Source organism: Zootoca vivipara, chromosome 3 (assembly GCF_963506605.1).
Source record: "Zootoca vivipara chromosome 3, rZooViv1.1, whole genome shotgun sequence".
NCBI classification, from domain to species: domain Eukaryota; kingdom Metazoa; phylum Chordata; class Lepidosauria; order Squamata; family Lacertidae; genus Zootoca; species Zootoca vivipara.
Window position 1 is genome coordinate 38,928,415 of NC_083278.1, and position 20,274 is coordinate 38,948,688.

Here is a 20,274-nt window from a genome sequence, read left to right on the forward strand (position 1 = left end):
CTTGTGCCCTCCATCTTTCCCATCATCAGGGTCTTTTCCAGGGAGTCTTCTCTTCTCATGAGGTGGCTAAAGTATTGGAGCCTCAGCTTCAGGATCTGTCCTTCCAGTGAGCACTCAGGGCTGATTTCCTTCAGAATGGATAGGTTTGATCTTCTTGCAGTCCATGGGACTCTCAAGAGTCTCCTCCAGTACCATAATTCAAAAGCATGCTTTTATCTAGGGGCACAGAAACTTCAAGTCATCAGGAATGAAGAACACTATAGGCAAAGCAATGATGGCAACTTCTGTTGCTGTTTTACCTTCTTACCTGGGCAGCTTCTTACCAATTTGTATCCTTTCCATGTGTGACATTCAGTTACATCTGCCCACTCTTGCAGTCTTCCCAAACTCTGCTCTGGAGGGTACCCTAACCCTCTGAAGCAGATTTTGAAGAAATATGGTGACGGCAGGACTTCAGGGAGAAGAAAGGAGAAGTTCTCGTCCCAATAAGGGAGCCAGCCATCCATAATAAATGGGATGGTGGTGACCTCCTTCTCTCATAACAACCAACTTAAAAACAGCTTTATGAGCGATAGCCAGGTGATATGACCCAATTATTACACTATCAAATGAGGCTTTGAAAGATACGTAACAAGGAAGCACAAAGATAAACAGGAATCCTTACTGGGGAGAGATAGCCACCTCTTGTACTTTGGCGGAAGACATATAGAAGTGCATAATTTGAGCTGCTGCCACCCTATTGAGAGCTTTTTGATCTCCTTTGGGTGCCTAGAGTTGTAAAAGATTAAAGAAGTGACAGGAATTAAAACTGAAGTGAGAAAACGGGGCCTCGTCAGCTCAATTTCAATGCTATTTTCATGCCTAAAATAAGACATTTGCATGTTGTTGTTGTTTAGTCGTGTCCAACTCTTCGTGACCCCATGGACCATAGCACGCCAGACACTCCTGTCTTCCACTGCCTCCTGCAGTTTGGTCAAACTCATGTTCATAGCAAAAATTCAATTCACAGAGGGTAAAACAAAACCTTGGACTGGGTCCAAGGAACAACCCCAGTTTTAGGACTCACTAGATCAGTCATCCCCAAACTTCGGCCCTCCAGATGTTTTGGACTACAATTCCCATCTTCCCCGACCACTGGTCCTGTTAGCTAGGGATCATGGGAGTTGTAGGCCAAAACATCTGGAGGGCCGCAGTTTGGGGATGCCTGCACTAGAGTAACCCAAGAGCTATTAAAAAAACACACCAGTATATCCTTATGTCTGCTTATTTTATTTTACATTACATTTTCATTACGAGTTCTCTCAAGAGTCCGTGCAATTTCATGTGCCACCACAGCAGAGTCACTTTGAGACATTTACAACTTGTACTTCTTAAGGTCCTTTTTAATGCTGTGGGTGTCCTTGGAATGCAGAAAACTATGCCAGAAAGATCTAGAAAGACGACAAGGCTGCTATAGGCATCACATGATGACTAAACCAAGGATATGTCACACCTAATAACTATTAAGCAAGTGTCACTCCTGTCAGTATAGCAGTCACAGTTAAGCACTTAGAGGACAGAAGTGGACACACCATATTTAGTGTGTCGATTTAAAAGGGGCATTGTCTTTATCAAAAACATTTATTGCTGCATAGAGGTTACCTACTGTTCACTATTTATCTAAAAACTGCCAAATAGTTACTGTTCACTATTTATTTAAAAACTGCCAAATAACATCAAGCCTGAGATCCAAATATCCAAATATGCAAAAGGAGAGTGGGCTGAGCTTTTCACGCAAAATTTTGCAAAACCTTCTGAAGTGCACTCTCGACAATTTTAGCAGTGATTTGCTTACCTCTATTAATAAGCTGTTTTTCAACTTTACAGTTGCAAAACTGAACGGAGCAGCAGAGCATCACCTGAACAACTAAATTGCATACATAAATGCTGATGATAGTATAGAACTAAACTGCCTTTTGAAGTTAGATGCATTAGATTCCTTCTGAAAAACTGGAAACCAGCACATTTTACACACATGAAATGTGGCAGCAGGAGGTGGGTAGGAACAAGGCTTCCTGAAACAAAGACTGAAAAAGCAATTACATCTTACAAACATTTTCATGAAAAGGGAACTGAAGCAGGCTAGAAACTTTAAACAACAAAACACCACTGTTGTAATAATGACTGACGTGAACAGAGTAAGATTAATAAGGAATTTGTTTTAAAAGAACCTACTGTATATGCAACTTCAAAATCAACTAATATCAAAGAGTTGAGACTTTGGCTAAGACTGATCACCCCCGTTTTCAAAAGCTTATATGTAACACTTGAAATCTAGTCTATTGCTTAAAAACCCAAATTGCACAAGGAGCCCTACAAATATGCTGCAGGAGAGCTGCTTTGTTAGTTCTGAAGAGCAGAAATAGTTTGCCAGCAGTAAAATGAAATATACCGTCAGTCACACTTTAGTATAATGTGGGTGAGGACAATCCGAAGTGGAAAGTGCAGTTCTGATGTGTTTTTTTAAATCAAAACAATGGATGCAGGTGGCAGTCCTATAAGCACTTACTCAGTGGGGTTTCTTTCCAAGTTGACATGGATTGCATTGCATTGAAAGTGTATACTTTATTTAACAAACAAAACATATTTCACAAAAAAAGTTGAAAATACCTATCTTACTTAAGTACAACACCAAAAAAGGCAATGGACTTGCCAGCATTTCTCACCATAGATATAAAATTAAGATTTCTAATTGTAGGTATCCATTAAAAAGTTTCATTATGAGGAGACTTCTACTTTGCATAAAAATTCATGTTCCTTTAAGAAGTTTTGTGCCCTTGGAATGTCCCATTTCTCTTGCTTCCTTCAAAGCTACTAACAGGTTTCTGGTAAAGATGATGTGAGAGTGAGAGCAGAGCTGACAGTTCTATTAGCTGTAGAAACAGGACAGGTCAATAAAGGGATCTCACACCTAAGGATAATGAGCTCAGCTTCTGAGCAGTGTCCCAATTCTTGTAGGAATAGCTCTGACATGACAGACTAGTTGCAGCTGCAGATAGAAGCATACCCTAACCAATAGTCATTAGAATTCTGAAGTTTAGGCTGAAGTTAGAACCACATGCTGCATGGCTGTTAGACTGCATTTGTGTAAAATGTTATTCATAATGAATGTTTGCCTTCTGAATATTTTTACAAAGCCAGCTTCCCTTCCATCTCATATTCTCTCTTATTCACACTCCCTTTATGGTGTGTGTGTTCTCATACAGGTGCCTTTTGCCTTTAAGCAATCAACAACCTCAGTGATAAGCCTTGGACAACTTTGATTTCACCAAAAAATATATTGCAAGCATGGGCTATGAGGGAGACATAGATGTCCTGTGAGAGACCCTGAATAAAACAATTCATGTTTGCAGTTCTGACATAAGACTTGTGATTTTCTTGCTGCTCTGTCAGTTCCACTGCAAAAATTTGAGATGCTTCAAAAAGTAGTGTGGGCTTTTGAAGAGAGTCTCATGCACATTGATAGACAGGAGCTGGCACTACTGTCAGTCTGACTGGCCTTCATGCAGAAGAAATAACAGGTATACAGTGACATTCTTCTGACACAACCGAAAATGAAAAGTTTGGTGGTAACAGGATGCTTGCTGAGTAATATTGCGTAGGTGACTGGAAACTGAGTTATTGGTGGAAACGAACATGTGGTCCTCCAGATGTTGTTGGAATCCAGCCGAGGTGGATTTAGTTGAGTGTGAGCGGTTCAGTCACACTGGGATGTGGAGCCTCAGGGGCGCTGCAGGGGACACCAGAAGTATTATTTAGAATGGAATTTGAGAGGTCAAGGGGCACCAAATTTGGGTGTTGCACAGGGTGCCACTGCAGTTTACACATGTTTTACAGAAGCACTAACTCAGGGGATTTAGCAGTACAGCTCTAGAGAGCCAATGTGGTGTAGTGGTTAAGAGCGGTGCACTCGTAATCTGGGGAACCGGGTTTGTGTCTCCACTCCTCCACATGCAGCTGCTGGGTGACCTTGGGCTAGTCACACTTCTCTGAAGTCTCTCAGCCTCACTCACCTCACAGAGTGTTTGTTGTGGGGGAGGAAGGGAAAGGAGATTGTTAGCCGCTTTGAGACTCCTTAGGGGAGTGATAAAGCGGGGTATCAAATCCAAACTCCTCCTCCTCCTCCTCCTCTTCTTCTTCTTCTTCTTCGCAGGAGTCGGTTGTTTGCCACAGATGTTCTTGCAATGGACATGATTACCTAGCTTGAGGTGGGGAATTTAGCAATGACCACACAGGTTACCCCCAGCCTGTTTACTGATTTCCACTTCCAGCCCCTTTCCTCTGTTGTTTTCCCTGTGCAATATTTCATATTGTAAAGTGCTTGGGTTGGGAGCCTGTAAAGCATATACAATGATCAATTTTGGGGTGCAAGGACTTAAGTTGCTTGAATGTTAATCCCCTGCTCCCATGTTTTTCTAAGAAAAATGGGTTGCTTTAAGGAGCACTACAGCACTGTAACAATGGTGTTTCCTGCATTCTTCATGAATGAAAAACATTGCAGTGGAAATACTCCTTGTAAGTGCTTAGTTTATATATTTAAATGCTGCTTTGGATGAAGAAAACACCACATATAATTGATTAGATAACTAGACTTGCTTATTTTATTTCAAATGTTTATATGCCAGCTGTTTATGCCAACAAGCTTGCATGGTAATAAGATGAAAAAATAATTACAATAAAGATAGTAAGATTACAAGGGCTTGGAAGGGGTCACCGTCACTTGTCATCCTGCAATTGTATCGCTGACACTAAAAAAAAAGCCTTTCCCCCAAACCTCACACCGATAGCCCATTTGGCAGCGCTACAGTGGAAATAATCTAAACAGCATACTTCTGGAGAGGTATGGATGAGATACTTCTGTGGCAATGGCAACTGATGACAACATTGCGGCTTGAGTACGTAAAATGCCCTCTTCCCAGTTGTGTTTTGAAGTAAATCTTCAAAATAAATCCAAAATATTTCAGTTTAGATCAGCAAACAATCCAGACTGTAAATATTTTCAGAGTTATCAACAATGCCTTTGTTTTATAAATGTATAACTAAGTCAAAATTATTTCCATACAAAAAACAAAACAAAACAAGGAAAGATTAAAATGATATAGTTTGTTGCATTTATCAGAAATCCTTATAAACCCAAACTCCCAGATGGTAACTGAAATGAGAGATGTATTAATTGGAGGGAAGCACAGTGTGAGCAAATGCTGAGTCATGAATTTCAAAGTCAGAGAAATGCCAGAAAACAGTTAAGATATTAAGGAGATATATGGACTCAATTAGTATGCATAACATCATTTATCATACTGAACCACTGGAGAAAAACTCATGAATACTAGCATTTGAAAGTCGCAACACAAGCACTACACAACATAGTACTAAAAATGCAGTTAGATGCAACTGAATTAGGTCTTTTCAATATAGATTGAGGTGTGTCACCCATATGATTTCCAGCAAGCACTTCTGAGAGCCAGTTCTCAAGAGCTTTTGTATATTATGTTAAAATATTACACATAGGAAGAGGACTGGATCAGTTAACACCCCCAGTCTTTGAACTTCAGGCATCTGCAATGAATATATAAACAGAATAGTTATTTCTCCTGTTTAGGGAAGCTTTTAATGTTTGATGGATTTCTGTATTTTGGTGTTTTGTTGGAAGCCGCCCAGAGTGGCTGGGGGAACCCGGCCAGATGGGCGGGGTATAAATAATAATTATTATTATTATTTGTAATAATATAGTAAGGGATTCTAAACACAATTTTTATTTCTTTATTGAAATAAAACAAAGTTTGTGCAGTCATTTCTGCACAAATATCTATGTGTTTCCATTGTTTATAAAGGAAATTAATATATGGTAAGGATATTTGGTTTTTTTTTTAATTACTTTTTTATTTTGAAGGTTGCTTCTTGTAGAAACCCTGCATTTTGAACTGAGGATATTGCTCGGCTAAGAGCTTGGCATCTTTACCAGCATTACTGAGAAAATTGTGGCAATTGTTCTGTTAAGACACACATAGAATGTGGAAGCTTTACATAACTGCTGAGGTTCCATTACAATTTTGTGGAGACTCTTTCAGTTACTCATCAGCCATCCCTGAGCCTGGTTTTCATTGAGGTCTGTTAACACCCCAAACTATTTGCTGTTGGGAGGAATCAAATCGCCTAGAACAGGGGTGTAAAACTCAAATTCATCGGGGGCCGCATCAGCAGTTTGGTCACCCTCAAAGGGCCGGTTGTATCTGTAGGACTATGTGTCCACTCTTTATTATCATAAATTATTGTCACTGCATTCAATTATTACTGTTTTTTGTAATAATGTAAGTAATAACTAGCTCTGAAAGCAAAAACATAGTCAGAATAATGGCAGCTCCCCGGCAACTCATTCACCTGCGGCTCCTTGCCCCCCAAGGCAGGGGCGTAGCCAGGATCAAAACTAGGGGGGCAAGGGGCAGGGCTAAGGCACGGGAGCGAAGGGAGGAAGCGTGCGGGGCGGGGGAGGAGCCAGAGCGCGATGGCTGCTGGGCGAGGGGGCTGGCGGCAGCAGCAGGAGCTGCTGAGTTCAATGGGACTTGCTCCCAGGGAACAGCGCACAAGAGGGCAAGCTTCTTAGCGCCCGCTCCGCCAAGCGGCACTAATGTGGTGGTCTTTTAAGGTGACCTGCATGCCCAGAAGCACTCTCCTTTTTTCTTTTCCCCTCCTCTGAACGCAGTTCAGCAGCAGGATCGGCGGCAGCTGCTGACTAACACTTTATCATAGATTTGTAGAGTTGGGAGGAACCCTGAGGGTCATCTAATCCAACCCCCTGCAATGCAGGAACCTCAACAAAAGCATCCATGACAGATGGTCATGCAACCTCTGCTTAGAAACCTCCAAGGAAAGTCCACCACCTCCCAAGGGAGACCACTCCACTGACAAACAGCTCTTTCAACCAGAAGGTTATTTCTGATGTTTAGTTTGGAATCTCCTTTCTTTTAACTTGAAGCCATTCATTTGAGTCCTGCCCTCCAGAGCAGGATAAAACAAATTTGCTCCATCTTCCATATCAAGGTGTGTGTGTGTGCGTTTGTAGGGGGGTGTTGAATCAAATAAAGGTGTGGGGGTGTTGAATAAACTCAAGTGGTGTGTGTGTTGAAGCAAGCCAGAGGGTGTGTATTTGTGCGTGGGCAAGTAAAGAGGTGTTGAAGAGAAGCTTAAGGGCTCTGTGTGTGTATGTTGGGGTTGGAGCAGCCCTCTCTGCCCCTCGCCCCGTTCAACAAAGAGCTGAGGGAAGCGACTTTCTTCCTGTCGCTGCGGCTGCTAACGCAGGTGGGCTGCTCCTTCCTCCCCCCTCCCCCCGCAAAAGCGGAGCACGCTGGCAGTGGCTTGGGAGGAAGAAGAGCAGCATCGTTAAGGGCTGCCCCCCTCCTCTTCGTGAAGGCAGCCCCCGTGCCTTCCCTGTTCCCTGTCAAACTTCTCCCCCTCCCCCCGCAGCTTGCGGAGCAGGGGAGGAGGGGCAGGCTCGCTTTTCCCGGAGCTGAGCTGCTTTGGAGGTAAGGAGGTGGAGCCATCCTCCATGCTCACCCCAAAGCAGCAAAGAGGGAGAAAAGTCTTGGGTGGCGCTTGGATCCTGACCCGGGCTCCTGGAAGGGAGGGGGCAGTGGAGAAAAAAAGCAGAGGCGTTGCCAGCAGCCCCCTCGGGAAGAAAGGCAAAAAGAGAAGTATAGCTTTGGGGGCCGATCTGTAAGAAGCGGACAAAATCTCTGTGTGTGTGTGTTTGACAGACAGAGAGGTCTTCAGGCTGCAGCACCCTGCCAGCTTCTCCCCTGCCCAAAAAAGGGAGAAAAAGTACTATAGTTGCAGTGCTTCTGCTATTAGCTTCGCCCCCAAGAATCCCATTACACACATGCACACACGAGATGCACACCCGTGTGTCCAGATTAGTGTTACAAGACCTCCTCGGGGCGTGAGGGCTCCCGCTTGGAGAGCTTCGGGGGAAACCTTTCAATGACGGGGAAGGGGGGGGGAGAGGAAGGCAGACAGGGTTAATTCTCAAAAGAGCCTTTGCCCCCCCCTTCAAAAAAAAAAAGCCGGCCACCTCGTGACCTTCCTTGAGTGGGGCGGAGAGAGCACAGCGGACGGGAGAGACATAAAGGGGAAAGAGAGCAAGGTCGCTCACTACACTGCACTTTGCCCTTAGGCGGCAGCCTGGCGGGAGGAGCTTTTATTCCGCTGCTTCCTCTTCCTCCTCCTCCTCCTCCCCTCTGCTTTCCAGCTCGCGGAAGCGGGAAGGTAGATAGCGGCCCTCTTTTGCGACCCGGCGGGGGCGGGCCAGGCTCCGTCATGTGTGGGGGTGTTGCCGGGCGAGTCTTCCAGCCGCGGCGGGTGTGGTTTGTCTCGGAGAAGGGGCGGCGCCCAGAGGCGCCCGTTGCTTCTGATTGGCTGCAGCTGCTTAGCCCGCCCCTCACCACCTCCCAGCCCCCCCAGCCCGGCAGCCTCGGAAATAATCCAAAAGAAAGCCACCACAGGCGCGCCATGGGAGGGCGGGCAGCGGGCGGTAGCAGGGGTTGGGGGAAGCGGCCGGCCGGTAGGCGGCCGGCCGGCTGGCGGGCCACATCGCAAGGTCTGGCGGCGGGCGGGCGGCGGGCCACATCACGAGGTCTGGCGGGCCGGATTAGGCCCCCGGGCCTTGTCCTTGACACCCGTGGCCTAGAATTTGCTCATATGGATTCTCTCCAGCACCTTAGGCAGGAATGCCAAATTGAAATGTTTTATGCAGCTACATTAGCACAGTATCTGCCAAAGAAATAGGGAGGAATAGGCTGGAGTGTATTGGGACATTCTTGTATCAATAAAATCCCATTTTAATTGCTGTCAAGCAGCTGACAGAGAAACTGTGTCAGGAAAAAAGACGACAACCCTAATTTGGCTAGAAATTATCCACAGTTGCAAATATAACCGCTGCAGTCCTGTTACATGACGAAGTAACAATCATGGTATTTTAGTGAAGCAAGAAGCATGAAAAAGGACATCAGTGAAAATAGTTAGAATAATGATTAAAATCCAACGTAGTCAGTGAAAGAAATTAGTACAGCAATAATAAACAAAAACAAGTCAGCCAGAGGCTATGAGTATTTTATCTAATACAGTGGTACCTCTACTTACGAATAACTCTACTTACGAATGTTTCTACTTACGAATGGAGCTCCGTCCACCATCTTGGATGTGGTTTAGATAGGATTTTTTCTACTTATGAATTTTTAGATAGGGTTGCTTCGACTTATGAATTTTTTCTCCCAATGCATTCCTATGGGATTCGACTTACAAATTTTTTCTACTTACAAATGTGCATTCGGAACGCATTAAATTCGTAAGTAGAGGTACTGATGTTTCACTTGCACAATGGAACTTACATGGAACTGTCTCCTTCTCTCTGGCCGTCCGTCCCCCCCCCAAAAAAAAATCTGTTGCAGCAGTTTCAGAAAGCCTCTGGAGCAAGCTTTGGGGTGGGGAGAGGAAGTCCCATTGTGCAAGCAGATCACCACTCATATACCAGTGGATACAACCGTACACTAGATCCCTTGCAGAGGTCTGGCAAAACTGGAAGGTCTTAAGACTTACCTGATCACCAGACACTAATTTGAGGTGTGCACATATGTATGTGTGTGTTTGTGTATCTACATGTATGGTTATTATTACATTAAACCACACTAGAAGTTGTGACAGGAGGGACCTCTTTTAAATCAAGGCAATACACTTTTCAGTTTAGTTAGGGGCTAATTATTTTTGCAACTGTAATGCTTTACTATCCATATATTTGCAAGGGAGGAGGATGGGGAGAAAACCAGAACAACTTTGCCCCACCCACGTGACCTTCTTGACCCTACTAATATGGAATTTTTGATCCTGCCTACCTAACTGCCCCAGCCACAAACTGCCCCACTAGGTCTAGAGCAGGCTTCTTCAAAATCGGCCCTCCAGGTGTTTTTGGCCTACAACTCCCATGATCCCTAGCTAGCAGGACCAGTGGTCAGGGATGATGGGAATTGTAGTCTCAAAACATCTGGAGGGCCGAGTTTGTGGAAGCCTGGTCTAGAGACTACCTGGAGCTGATGTGTGTGTGGAGGGGGGAGGAGTCTCCTTGGAAGTACATTCTCAGTTGTGGAGCCTGCACCATATATTTACACACAGAGCCCATAGCAGGCTCTCCTGAGCAACTTCTAGTAAATCAGGAAAGATCAGGTGGTGCATCGTGTTTGTTTGGACTTCACGCAACCTTTCTGCTTCGCTCAGGGCACCACCACTGTCATGGTTCTTCTGAGAAAACAGCCTGAATTAATAGACTTCCAATGGTGATTGGCCTTGTGCTTTTCTTTGTCATGACAAATTGGTGGGGGAGGGGGTCTTGTACACAGCAAATTTCAGCAGTTGCCATCAGTGTGGATTTGAAATATCTATAATGCACATCTGATTTGTACCTTATCTCTCTTGCCTGCTCTGAGAAGATATGGAAGTTGGCATGTGTACAATAGAGTTAAGTGGTACTGTGCTGAAAACTGCCAATTTTAAGAGCTTAGCTCCCCACATTACAATACAAATGGGGATAAAAATCTCACAATTCACATTTCATTTGCATTTTGCTGCATTTGGGTACCATAACTCCTTTAAATATATATACAGTATATGTAGCCAGAGGCTTATTGCACAAGGAGACTGATAAACCATAAAATAAGCTGTCTTTCTTCCGTCATGGGTTGACAGGTGTATCAACTGGAGATCCTGTCTTTTTGTTTCAAGAGCAGTGACAGTCCTAGCCAATTCTCCCCATTTGAATCCTGTAAGAGTTGTCATCTGGCATCGTTTTTCTTTGGTTGTGTATTTCTTTAAGATGCTTCTCCATGCAGGATCTGTTTAGAACAACAGTAGCACACTATATCACAAACGTAAGTAGCAAAAACAATAAATTCAGTGTTGTTGCATTCTGAGACTCAAGATTCTCTCTGTATATGGTATTTTAACATTCCTAATGACTTTAGAGTTAAATGCGACTCACCGGTACTCATAGAAGATTATTGCAGGCTGCATTTCTTAATTAAAAAAAAGAAATCCCTACGGCTGTGTGCAGATGCTTGAATAATCAGAATTCACAGTTCAGTGTACTCCCCCTGTAAAAGACAAATTGGTCTGTTTCAGCCTGAACCCAGGAGTTATCCAGTACTGAATTAACTTTAAAGTTTCTTTCTTTCTTTCTTTCTTTCTTTCTTTCTTTCTTTCTTTCTTTCTTTCTTTCTTTCTTTCTTTCTTTCTTTCTTTCTTCTTTCTTTCTTTCTTTCTTTCTTATACTGCCCTTCATCAAAAATTCTCAGGGCAGTTCACAAGATAAAACCACAAGATAAAAGGACAAATAGTCAAACAGAGGCAACAAAACATTACACAAACACACTTAAAAGGCTCAGCCAAAGATCTGGTTGAAGAGGAATGTTTTGCTTTGCAAATCTCTCCTTTTCAAGATCATATAAAAATTTATCACTGTATTAGTCTGTAGGGATAATACAAAATTTGTAAGGCAGTATATTTTATCAGATGAGGATCTAGCTGGTACAGGAATATGGAGTCTCGTGACCTGGCACAGATGTGTGTATCACACAGAATGAAAAAGCAGCAAATTCAAGAACATAGACAGTAACAGTGGATATTGCAAATGTCCATATTTTAGTTAGGTGATCTCAAACAAAGTATTTAGTGCTTAGAAATGTTTTGCTGACATCAAGGTACACAGGGCTTCTGTATTTATTGTTAGGTAAATATAGGAGACACTGTCTTATACAGTTGGTCCACTTAATTCAGCATTGTCTACTATGCTGACTAGCAGAAGCTCTCAAGGATCTATGAAGGGATTTCATCTGCGACCTTCAGTATGAGAAGTGCTCCACCACTGAGCTCCAGCTCCCCCCATATAGCCCCATTTGTGTGTATGACATTTTGCAGACTAAACAAGATGACAGGCCCCTTCCACAAGTAATTTCTAGTCTAAGACATAGGTAGTCAACATGGTGCCTTTCATATGCTGTAATACTACAACTCTAATCCTCCATGAATCTTGGCCATGCTGGCTGGCATTGATGGGAGTTGGGAGTCCAACCACGTGTATTGGCTTTTCCTGGTCTATGATTTGACAAAGAGAAGGAATTAAGGTACAAAGGGGAAGGAATGTATGCTCAGTTCAGTCATATGTACTTAGGTGTGTACCGTAGTTTCAACAGGGGATAAGTACAGTAAGGGAATGTGCCAAGAACTTTATGGTGGGTTTTGAGGAGAAGTGGCATTATGAAAATGTCCCAAGAAGCCATTGCAAGCAAAATGTTTCAGATGAATGGGTGGAGTTATTTGAGAGTGCATTTCAGAAAATACAATATTTAGACAGAGTAAAAAGGAGAAATGAATCTCACAGGTAACCAAAGAAAGAAAGAAGGGATGGATTATTTATTTATACAATGTGCCCTACATGATTCAGCCAAAAATGCATTTGTCAAGGGCGTCTCTAAAAAGATAGTAACTGTTCACACATAGAAAGTATAAAAACTTTTAATTTATTAAAATATGCACTCTAACAGGTCAGATATATAATTGAAAACAACACTTAAAATTAAGTAAAACTAGACTGGTTTACACTCTCCATTTGTTTTAAATACCAGGTAATCCCCTTGCGACTAGTAACGGAAGAAACCATTATTGATCGTCTCAAAGGTCAATGTACGCGCAAAAACTCGGGAGAGCTATCTATTTTGAATTTGGAGTTATCAGAATTAAAATTCAGCATTAAAAAAAAGATAGAGGGATTTAGGTTGCTTTAAAATAAAAAGTAAAGGTAAAGGTAAAGGTAAAGGGACCCCTGACCATTAGGTCCAGTTGTGACCGACTCTGGGGTTGCGCGCTCATCTCACATTATTGGCCAAGGGAGCCGGCGTATAGCTTCCAGGTCATGTGGCCAGCATGACAAAGCTGCTTCTGGCAAACCAGAGCAGCACATGGAAACGCCGTTTACCTTCCTGCTGTAGCGGTTCCTATTTATCTACTTGCATTTTGACATGCTTTCGAACTGCTAGGTTGGCAGGAGCTGGGACCAAGCAACGGGAGCTCACCCCGTCACAGGGATTCGAAACTGCCGACCTTCTGATCAGCAGGCCCTAGGCTCAGTGGTTTAACCACAGCGCCACCTGGGTCCCTTAAAATAAAAAGTGCCAAGATCTTTAGCACAGAATAATTTCCTTTGGAGCAGTTGGTCTGCTGTATATAACCACTGTGGATCCTTAATAAACAAAGCTTCAACCCTATACAGGCATGTTTGGAACTGGGACATAATATCTTCTAGCAGTCATTTGGCAACTTAAAAAACTGCATCACATCAACATTGGTCTGGAGAAAGTAAAAGACTGGAAAATATTCAAAAATTTACTTAAGGCCTCAAGGAGAGATTTTGGCACAAGGAGATGGAGGGCCAAAAATAAAAAGACAAAACTGTCAATGCAACAGAGCAGATTTGTATATAATTTGACAGGAAACAAGTGTTCACAGATGAGAGTCCAGGGATGTTTCTGCCAGGTAACTGCTCTGAAAGTTATGGGCACACCGGCATGTGGCTGACTGACTGCGCAACATGAACCACCTTGCCCATATTTAATGATGCCAAATCAGTTTTCGTTTGACGGGAATCATTTTTCACTGTAACCCTCTCATGTGGAAGCCCTGGCCAAACAGCTTCAAGTTCCTCAATACCTTTGGGGATAGAGTTCCTGAAACAGCTTTTTGACAAATGGAGAGAACAATGAAGGGAGGCAATTCTGAAAAACCTTTCCTTTACAAAAATGAAAATGAAATAAAATGAGGAAATAGTAACCACCCAGTGGAGATGGTGCTAATTTTTTATAATAAGGGACTGGCATGGTTCCAAGAAGTGTGTGGCAGAGGCAGGGCCCCTCAAGGCTGTTCCAGGGGGAGGGGGAAGCAATCTGTGTACCTCCCTCAAGACAGGAACCAGGGTTGGAGGAAGGGGAAGGGTCTGAGCAGTCAGAGACGGGAGACGAGATGCAGGATGTGCCAGGAGTGGAGGAAGAGACAGTGCCTGAGAGGAGAGAGCTGGTAGAATCCCCTCTGTCGCTCAGGACCAGGAGGGGTTTGAAGAGGGAAGCACAGTGGCAATTTCTGTGTAGGAAGTTGCAGGTTGCTTGTGCATGCCCTGTAAGGTTTGTGTAGAGGCATGGTCATGATGCTGCTCCAACAGTCCAGCTCAGACCACAAGCCTGGGGAGAGGATGCCAGCTTCTTAGTTGCTAGAAGAGTGTGTGTGTTTTTAACAAAATTTAAAAATTCCTTCAGTAGCACCTTAAAAGACCAACTAAGTTTTTATTTTGGTATGAGCTTTCGTGTGCATGCACACTTCATCAGTGTGTTTTTAGTGCACCTTAGGAACCACTGTTAAGTGTGTGCTTTGTCAATAAAGAATTAAACTACTGGCCGTTTGTCCTCTTTGGGCTGGGTGTGCTCAGGATAGCACCCCAGTGTACTGCTTAATGTTGGCTTTCTTTATGCATCACAATAAAATGAATTTATTAATGAGCTTTATGCAGTGCTCCCCAACCCAACTAGAAAAATAGGTGCCAGTACTCACCATGAAGTTGTTATAGTAAGTGCCACACTTTTTAACAACAACAACAAGAAGAAGAAGAAGAAGAAGAAGAAGAAGAAGAAGAAGAAGAAGAAGAAGAAGAAGAAGAAGAAGAAGAAGTGCTGCTACTGCATACCCTTGAATACCCCCTGAATAAAAGCACTGGCTTTATGCCATGTATATTTCTTAGTTCCATAGTACTAAAAGCATAGCCTGTTGCTTCATTGGCAACCAATAACTTTTACAACTACAAGGAGAGTTCCTCAGGTCAAAGGCTTCCTTTTGTGTGTGACTTATTCAAGAAATTGCCTCTCTCTCATAACCATGGTTATTAAATAGTGTGTTGCAACAGCAATATGAGTGGGTCCACCAGATTTCTTTTATCTGGAGACTACTTGAGTGGACCTCAACGAAGATTTGACATTTAAGATGTTCTGTCAATTTCAAGGAACATCCTTGGACCAGCTGTCATTTGTGAACACTAGCTCATAATCAAATTAAACACGATTTCTCTCATGTGCACTAACCAACAGCATGGGAACTAAATACATAAAAGGTAAATAGCACAATAAAGGGCTTACTCAAGACCAATATAGGCCATACAAGGCATTTCACTCCGTGTGGACCATCTTCTGCAAAGCTATTCTGTGAAGTTGGGTGCTTCTAGGCAAATGTAGGCACTAGAGTCCACACAGGTACAGATCAGAAACAGGGGAAGGATGGTTGCACACATATATATACACCATATAACACACAATCTTCTCACACTCGCACACACACACACGCTTCCCACATTGTTGGGCCTGCCTTTGCTGATTGATAGGGGCCCAAAAGCCCAACCCAACTGTTCAGTCCCACTGCAGGAGATTCGTCCAATGTTGAATTCTACCCTGAAGACACACATCTCAGGTGTCAAAGGCAGGATGAAGAGCTAGTCAGTAGCTACCGTAGTCTGATTACATGAGAGATTTAATAGGGCATATACAGTCAATGGCTAAAGACTGATCTTAAAGATTCCCCCCTTATGTTTATTTATTTATTAAATTTCCATTCCATCCCTTCTCCCAAAGGAGCCAAGGGCAGCAGACACAAAGCAGTAAAATTGTGCTATTAAAAATAAGGTAAGAATGTTATTGAAATACAATTATTTGAAAACAATTTAAACATTTTAAAACATACCCTCATAGCTAATAATTTCAAGGTTTCCAGGAACAGTATTTTAGCCACTAAATGCCTGAGTAAACAGAAATGTTTTTAAGTTTTTCTTGAAAGTTAATGAAGACATACACATGTCACCAGGGAGGGCATTCCACAAACAGGTAACCATTACCGAGATGCCAAAGCAGAGTTAAGTAATTATGGTTTCTCCCATCGCTGTAATAATGTAATGTAAGGTGCTAATTTTGGATCAAACCCTGATTTTTTCCATTCAGATTTCCTTTCCCCAAAGGTAAAAGTATAAACATAGGTATAATAAACTATAGATATGAAACACCTTGCAAATTATGGCACCTCTCTTATAAGGTTTAAACTGCCTGTTGTTGTATATTGCCCATGCAAAAATGTTTAGCAGGTGAAATTCCATCCTAATTATTATCTTTGGAAATAAGCTTCTCATTACTTTTGAGAGATATGGCGGAAGATCTAAAGAATTTCTGACAATGGTCAATCATTTGTTTCCTTAAAGAAAAATGGCAAATTTATTTTTACATTGGGCATCATTTTGAGACGTCCTCCTGCTTCATGAGTGATGACAAATTAGATTCCCGTTACTTCTTTGGCAGAGTAAGCAGAGGGCTGCAAAAATTCCAGGTCTTCTACATATCCATTTGCAGGATGGGAATTGACATTTTCTCTTCACAAACTGAAGAGAACTCACAACAGTCAAACTATGTAAATCACAGCTTCAAAATAGGATTTTAATAATTAGTAAGGATGAGCTACAACAGCAGCTCAAGTCCCCCCTTTAAAATGCCATTTATTTTTTAAAGCTCTCCAGATTTAGTGGCTTTTCATCAGCCTGAAATATAGTTCCTCAGTCATTTGGCAAAAGACCTTTTTTGCAGCTAAGCGCAAGCTGTAAATTGTCCCATATCTGCTTTCTTTTCAACGCTCAAATAAAGGCCTTTGCCTGCTCCGCTCTTATTAGGACCACATAAATCAAAGTCTATTAAAGGGCAACTCTGGTAATCTGAGAAAACAGCCTGCACAAGCTGTGCAATGGAATTGCTGTGTATGCTCACCTTTGGGCTGGGCTAAAATAAACTTTTTTTAAAAAAAAAAGTTTCCATGGAATTCTCTGCCAAGCGCCAGGACACAATTTTGTACATGAAAAAAATGCCACCTTAATAGTGTGGTGTATGTTGTAATCCTTTGCACATTTACAGAAAATTATTGGGAACGACTACTTGGTAACTTTTTTAAAAAATTATTTTTATTAAGGATTTTCTTGGGTTACAAAGGTAGTGCAGTGTCTCATGCATCATTTTTACACATCAATTTTACTTGTTGAGACATTAGGAGGAAGGGGGGAAAGAGGTGGGTGGGATGGGGAGTTGGGTGTGGTGGATTGCCAATGTTCCTGTCTTTCGTGATATGTGTAGGGGTTCGGCGTCAGCGTTGTTTGTGCAGGTTCTCTGTTGTTTGTTCGTGCTTCTCTGTTGGTGAGAGAGGTCGGGATTTGTCTTAAGATGTGATTGCTCATTTGTGGTTGGCTGTGATTATCTTTATTTTCTCGTGTGAGTGGGGAGGGAGGATGTTTTGATTAGGTTAGCCATATTGATTTGTATGCTGACAGTATTAGCCATATTGATTTGTATGCTGACAGTAAGTTTTTGTCGTTGTCTTGTTGGGCTGTATAAGTGATGAAGGCAACCATACTGGGGTGAAGGTGTCTTCTTTTGTTTGTCCCCGTGTCAGTTTCAGCTTACTGGTTAGTTTTTCTAGTAGGGCCGTTTCCCATACAACTTGGTACCATTGGTCCATGCTTACCCCTGACAGGTCCCTCCAGTGCCTGGCTACGATGTTTCTTGTTGCTGACAATAGGTGGATTATTGGTAACTTTGTTGATGATCAGGATGCACACTGATTTTCATCTCTCTATGTGTACTGGAACTTTTACAAGGGTCAATTACACACTGCTTTCATGAGCAATCAGTCATGCATTCCACACTACAGTTGGACCCATGTACAACTGAGACATAGAAGCCATGCAGCACAACCCCTGATACGGTGCTGCTCCTGGGGGGGGGGGAGTCTGCTTGCCTTCAGGAAGTGCACTGGAGTGCTCTGTAATACATTATACCTTGCGCTTTCAAGGCACAAAACACATTGCAACCCTTCTACAGACATGGCCTTGTGTTCCTATTCAGCTGAAAGGGAGAAAACCATTCAAATTTGCAAACAAACTTAGGTAGTTTGGGCACTCTGACTTATTAATATGGTGGTCTCCAATACATCACACAGCAACCCCGTGGTGTGCTAGCCTCTCTTTGCAGCAAGTATGGTTCTGTGAGTAACTTAAGTCCCGCTGATGCCTTCTGCAACCCAGCACACTGAACATTTGCTGTTGCTCCTGCACATGACACACTGTCTCGGCTCCATCACTTCAGTATCATCTCAAGACTCAATGCTTTTTAAAAATGCAGACAGCTCACACATCTATCTGGGAGAAATCAAGTGGTGTGAATACATGTAAGGATTCCTTAACCAACGTTACCTTGGAATAATCTGCTGTTAAATCTAAAAACTTTTAGGCTTTTCTTTGCAATCAGGGTTCATGGTTTACACAGATTGTTTACATAAAAGCAGGGGTTGAAAACCATTTTTCTACTGAGGGTGAGATTCCCTTGAGGAGAATCTGAGCCACAAATAGTGGGCAGGCAAACCTTCTTCCCCCACCCTCTGTCACTCCCTTTCCCACTCCCATTCCATTAGGTCAAGGGCTCACAAAGCTCTGAAGATTTTGTTTCCCAGAAGGGCAAGTTAGCCACTGTCAGCTCCTTTATTTATTTATTTATTTATTTTTTAAAGCTTCAGTTGCTGCAGAAGATAATTGACTTCTCCTTGGAGAATTAGTACCGTAGTTGTTCACAAGCGATCTCAAAGACTCCAGACATCCCAAATTAAGCTGCTCTCTGAACTCAAGCCTTGCAAAAATTGGCCTCTCTGCTTGACCAACTTTGCCTCCATCACATTCTTTGAACTTCTGAAAACTCCAAAGTCAACAAACAGCAAGTTAAATATACAATTAACTGCTTTTCTTCCTTTGGCTTAGGAACTTCACAGTCGCTTTCAGAAGAAAACGTCCCCACTTGGTAACTAGGATCCACAGTTCTTTGTAGCTGAAGGTTATCTCGACAAGAATTTATTTTCAAAAGGACCAGGTTCGTTCACATATTCAAAAATGCGACCTGCAATGGAAACAAAACATACCCAAGAAGTTAGCTCTTGCATAGTACGGTGTTTTTTTTAAAAAATAGACACCCTCTGCTCCCCCCAACAATGCTGCTATACATATTTTTTTTCTCCAAACAGCTCATTATTTGAGTCAGAACAGAACTGAACTGAAGTGCTGAGCCAGCCTGCTTTTATAGAGGCTGGCTCAAACAATGTAACAAAACATCATTCAAAGTTCCCTCCTAAAACAACTGCCGCGGACCTGAGGGGAAAGTATATACAGTGACTTCAATACATAACACCCCTCCCCACCGAGAGAAGGCATTAGTTAAGAGCATGGTGGTTCCAATAATATTCGTAGTGGTTCCCCTTGGGTACAATGCATAGTGGTTACAGTTACCAGTCTTAATCTTTTAGGGAACGTAGTCCTTTAGATAGGCTGGCCGCTTGGTGACCCGGTTGGATCGCCGAGGGCGAGTATTCGAGTCCAGGGGGGTTGCCTGCTGCCTGCTGAAACCGCAGTGCGGCCAAAGGTGGCGGTGAGCCCAGGTCGCCTGGCTCCGCTACTGTTGTGGGACCCTCCCTGAGTGGACTCTGCAGCCGGTCAGGTTCAGCAAAGGTCCGAACCTCTGGAGAGTCCGGCTGAACCTCTGATGCGGCTTGCCTAAGATCCCAGTCTGTAGATTGTGAGGGGGGTGTTGATGGAGCCTCACCTTCTGTTGGTGTCTGCTTCGGAGCTGAGGCCGCAATTGGGAGCACTGTGGTATTGTCCAAGTTCCCAACCTGGTGCCTCAGCTGATCTATGTGTCGGCGCCACAAGCGTCCGGCCTCGAGTGCCACCTGGTAGGAGCGAGTGGCCCCCACTACTGTGGCTGGTACCCAAGCAATGTCCCCCACAAAGTTCCGGGCAAAAACCCGGCCCCCCGGAATAAAAGACCATGGTGCGTTCGCACAGCCCGGGGGACGATGCTGCTATACATGACGTATTGCCTAGTATAGAATGCAGAGAAGTCCCCTTATCACTTATAAGGGGAAATGGCCCCAAAGTTATCTTATCAAATAAAGGTTATTCCCTGCCCTCCCTTAATTTGTTCCTAACATTCTGCTCAAAGATATGACCCATTAAACACTGGGTTCAACATTTTCTGTGAAAATAGATTAGAAATGGAGTTCTCACTTCACATGCAAATGATGTGAACTGCA

General features: G+C 43.1%; 1 protein-coding gene across 4 annotated transcripts in view; it reads right to left on the reverse strand.

Moving 5' to 3' along the window:
* Nucleotides 1-17,127: 17,127 nt before the first annotated feature.
* Nucleotides 17,128-20,274, reverse strand: part of UBE3D (ubiquitin protein ligase E3D) — a 58,184-nt gene continuing 55,037 nt past the window's right edge. For all 4 annotated transcript variants that reach the window (XM_060272566.1, XM_060272567.1, XM_060272565.1 and 1 more), the window contains one exon: nt 17,128-19,085. In XM_060272566.1, coding sequence (XP_060128549.1) covers nt 19,065-19,085 — 21 coding nt within the window. In that variant the 3' untranslated portion in view covers nt 17,128-19,064. The remainder of the gene's footprint in view (nt 19,086-20,274) is intronic.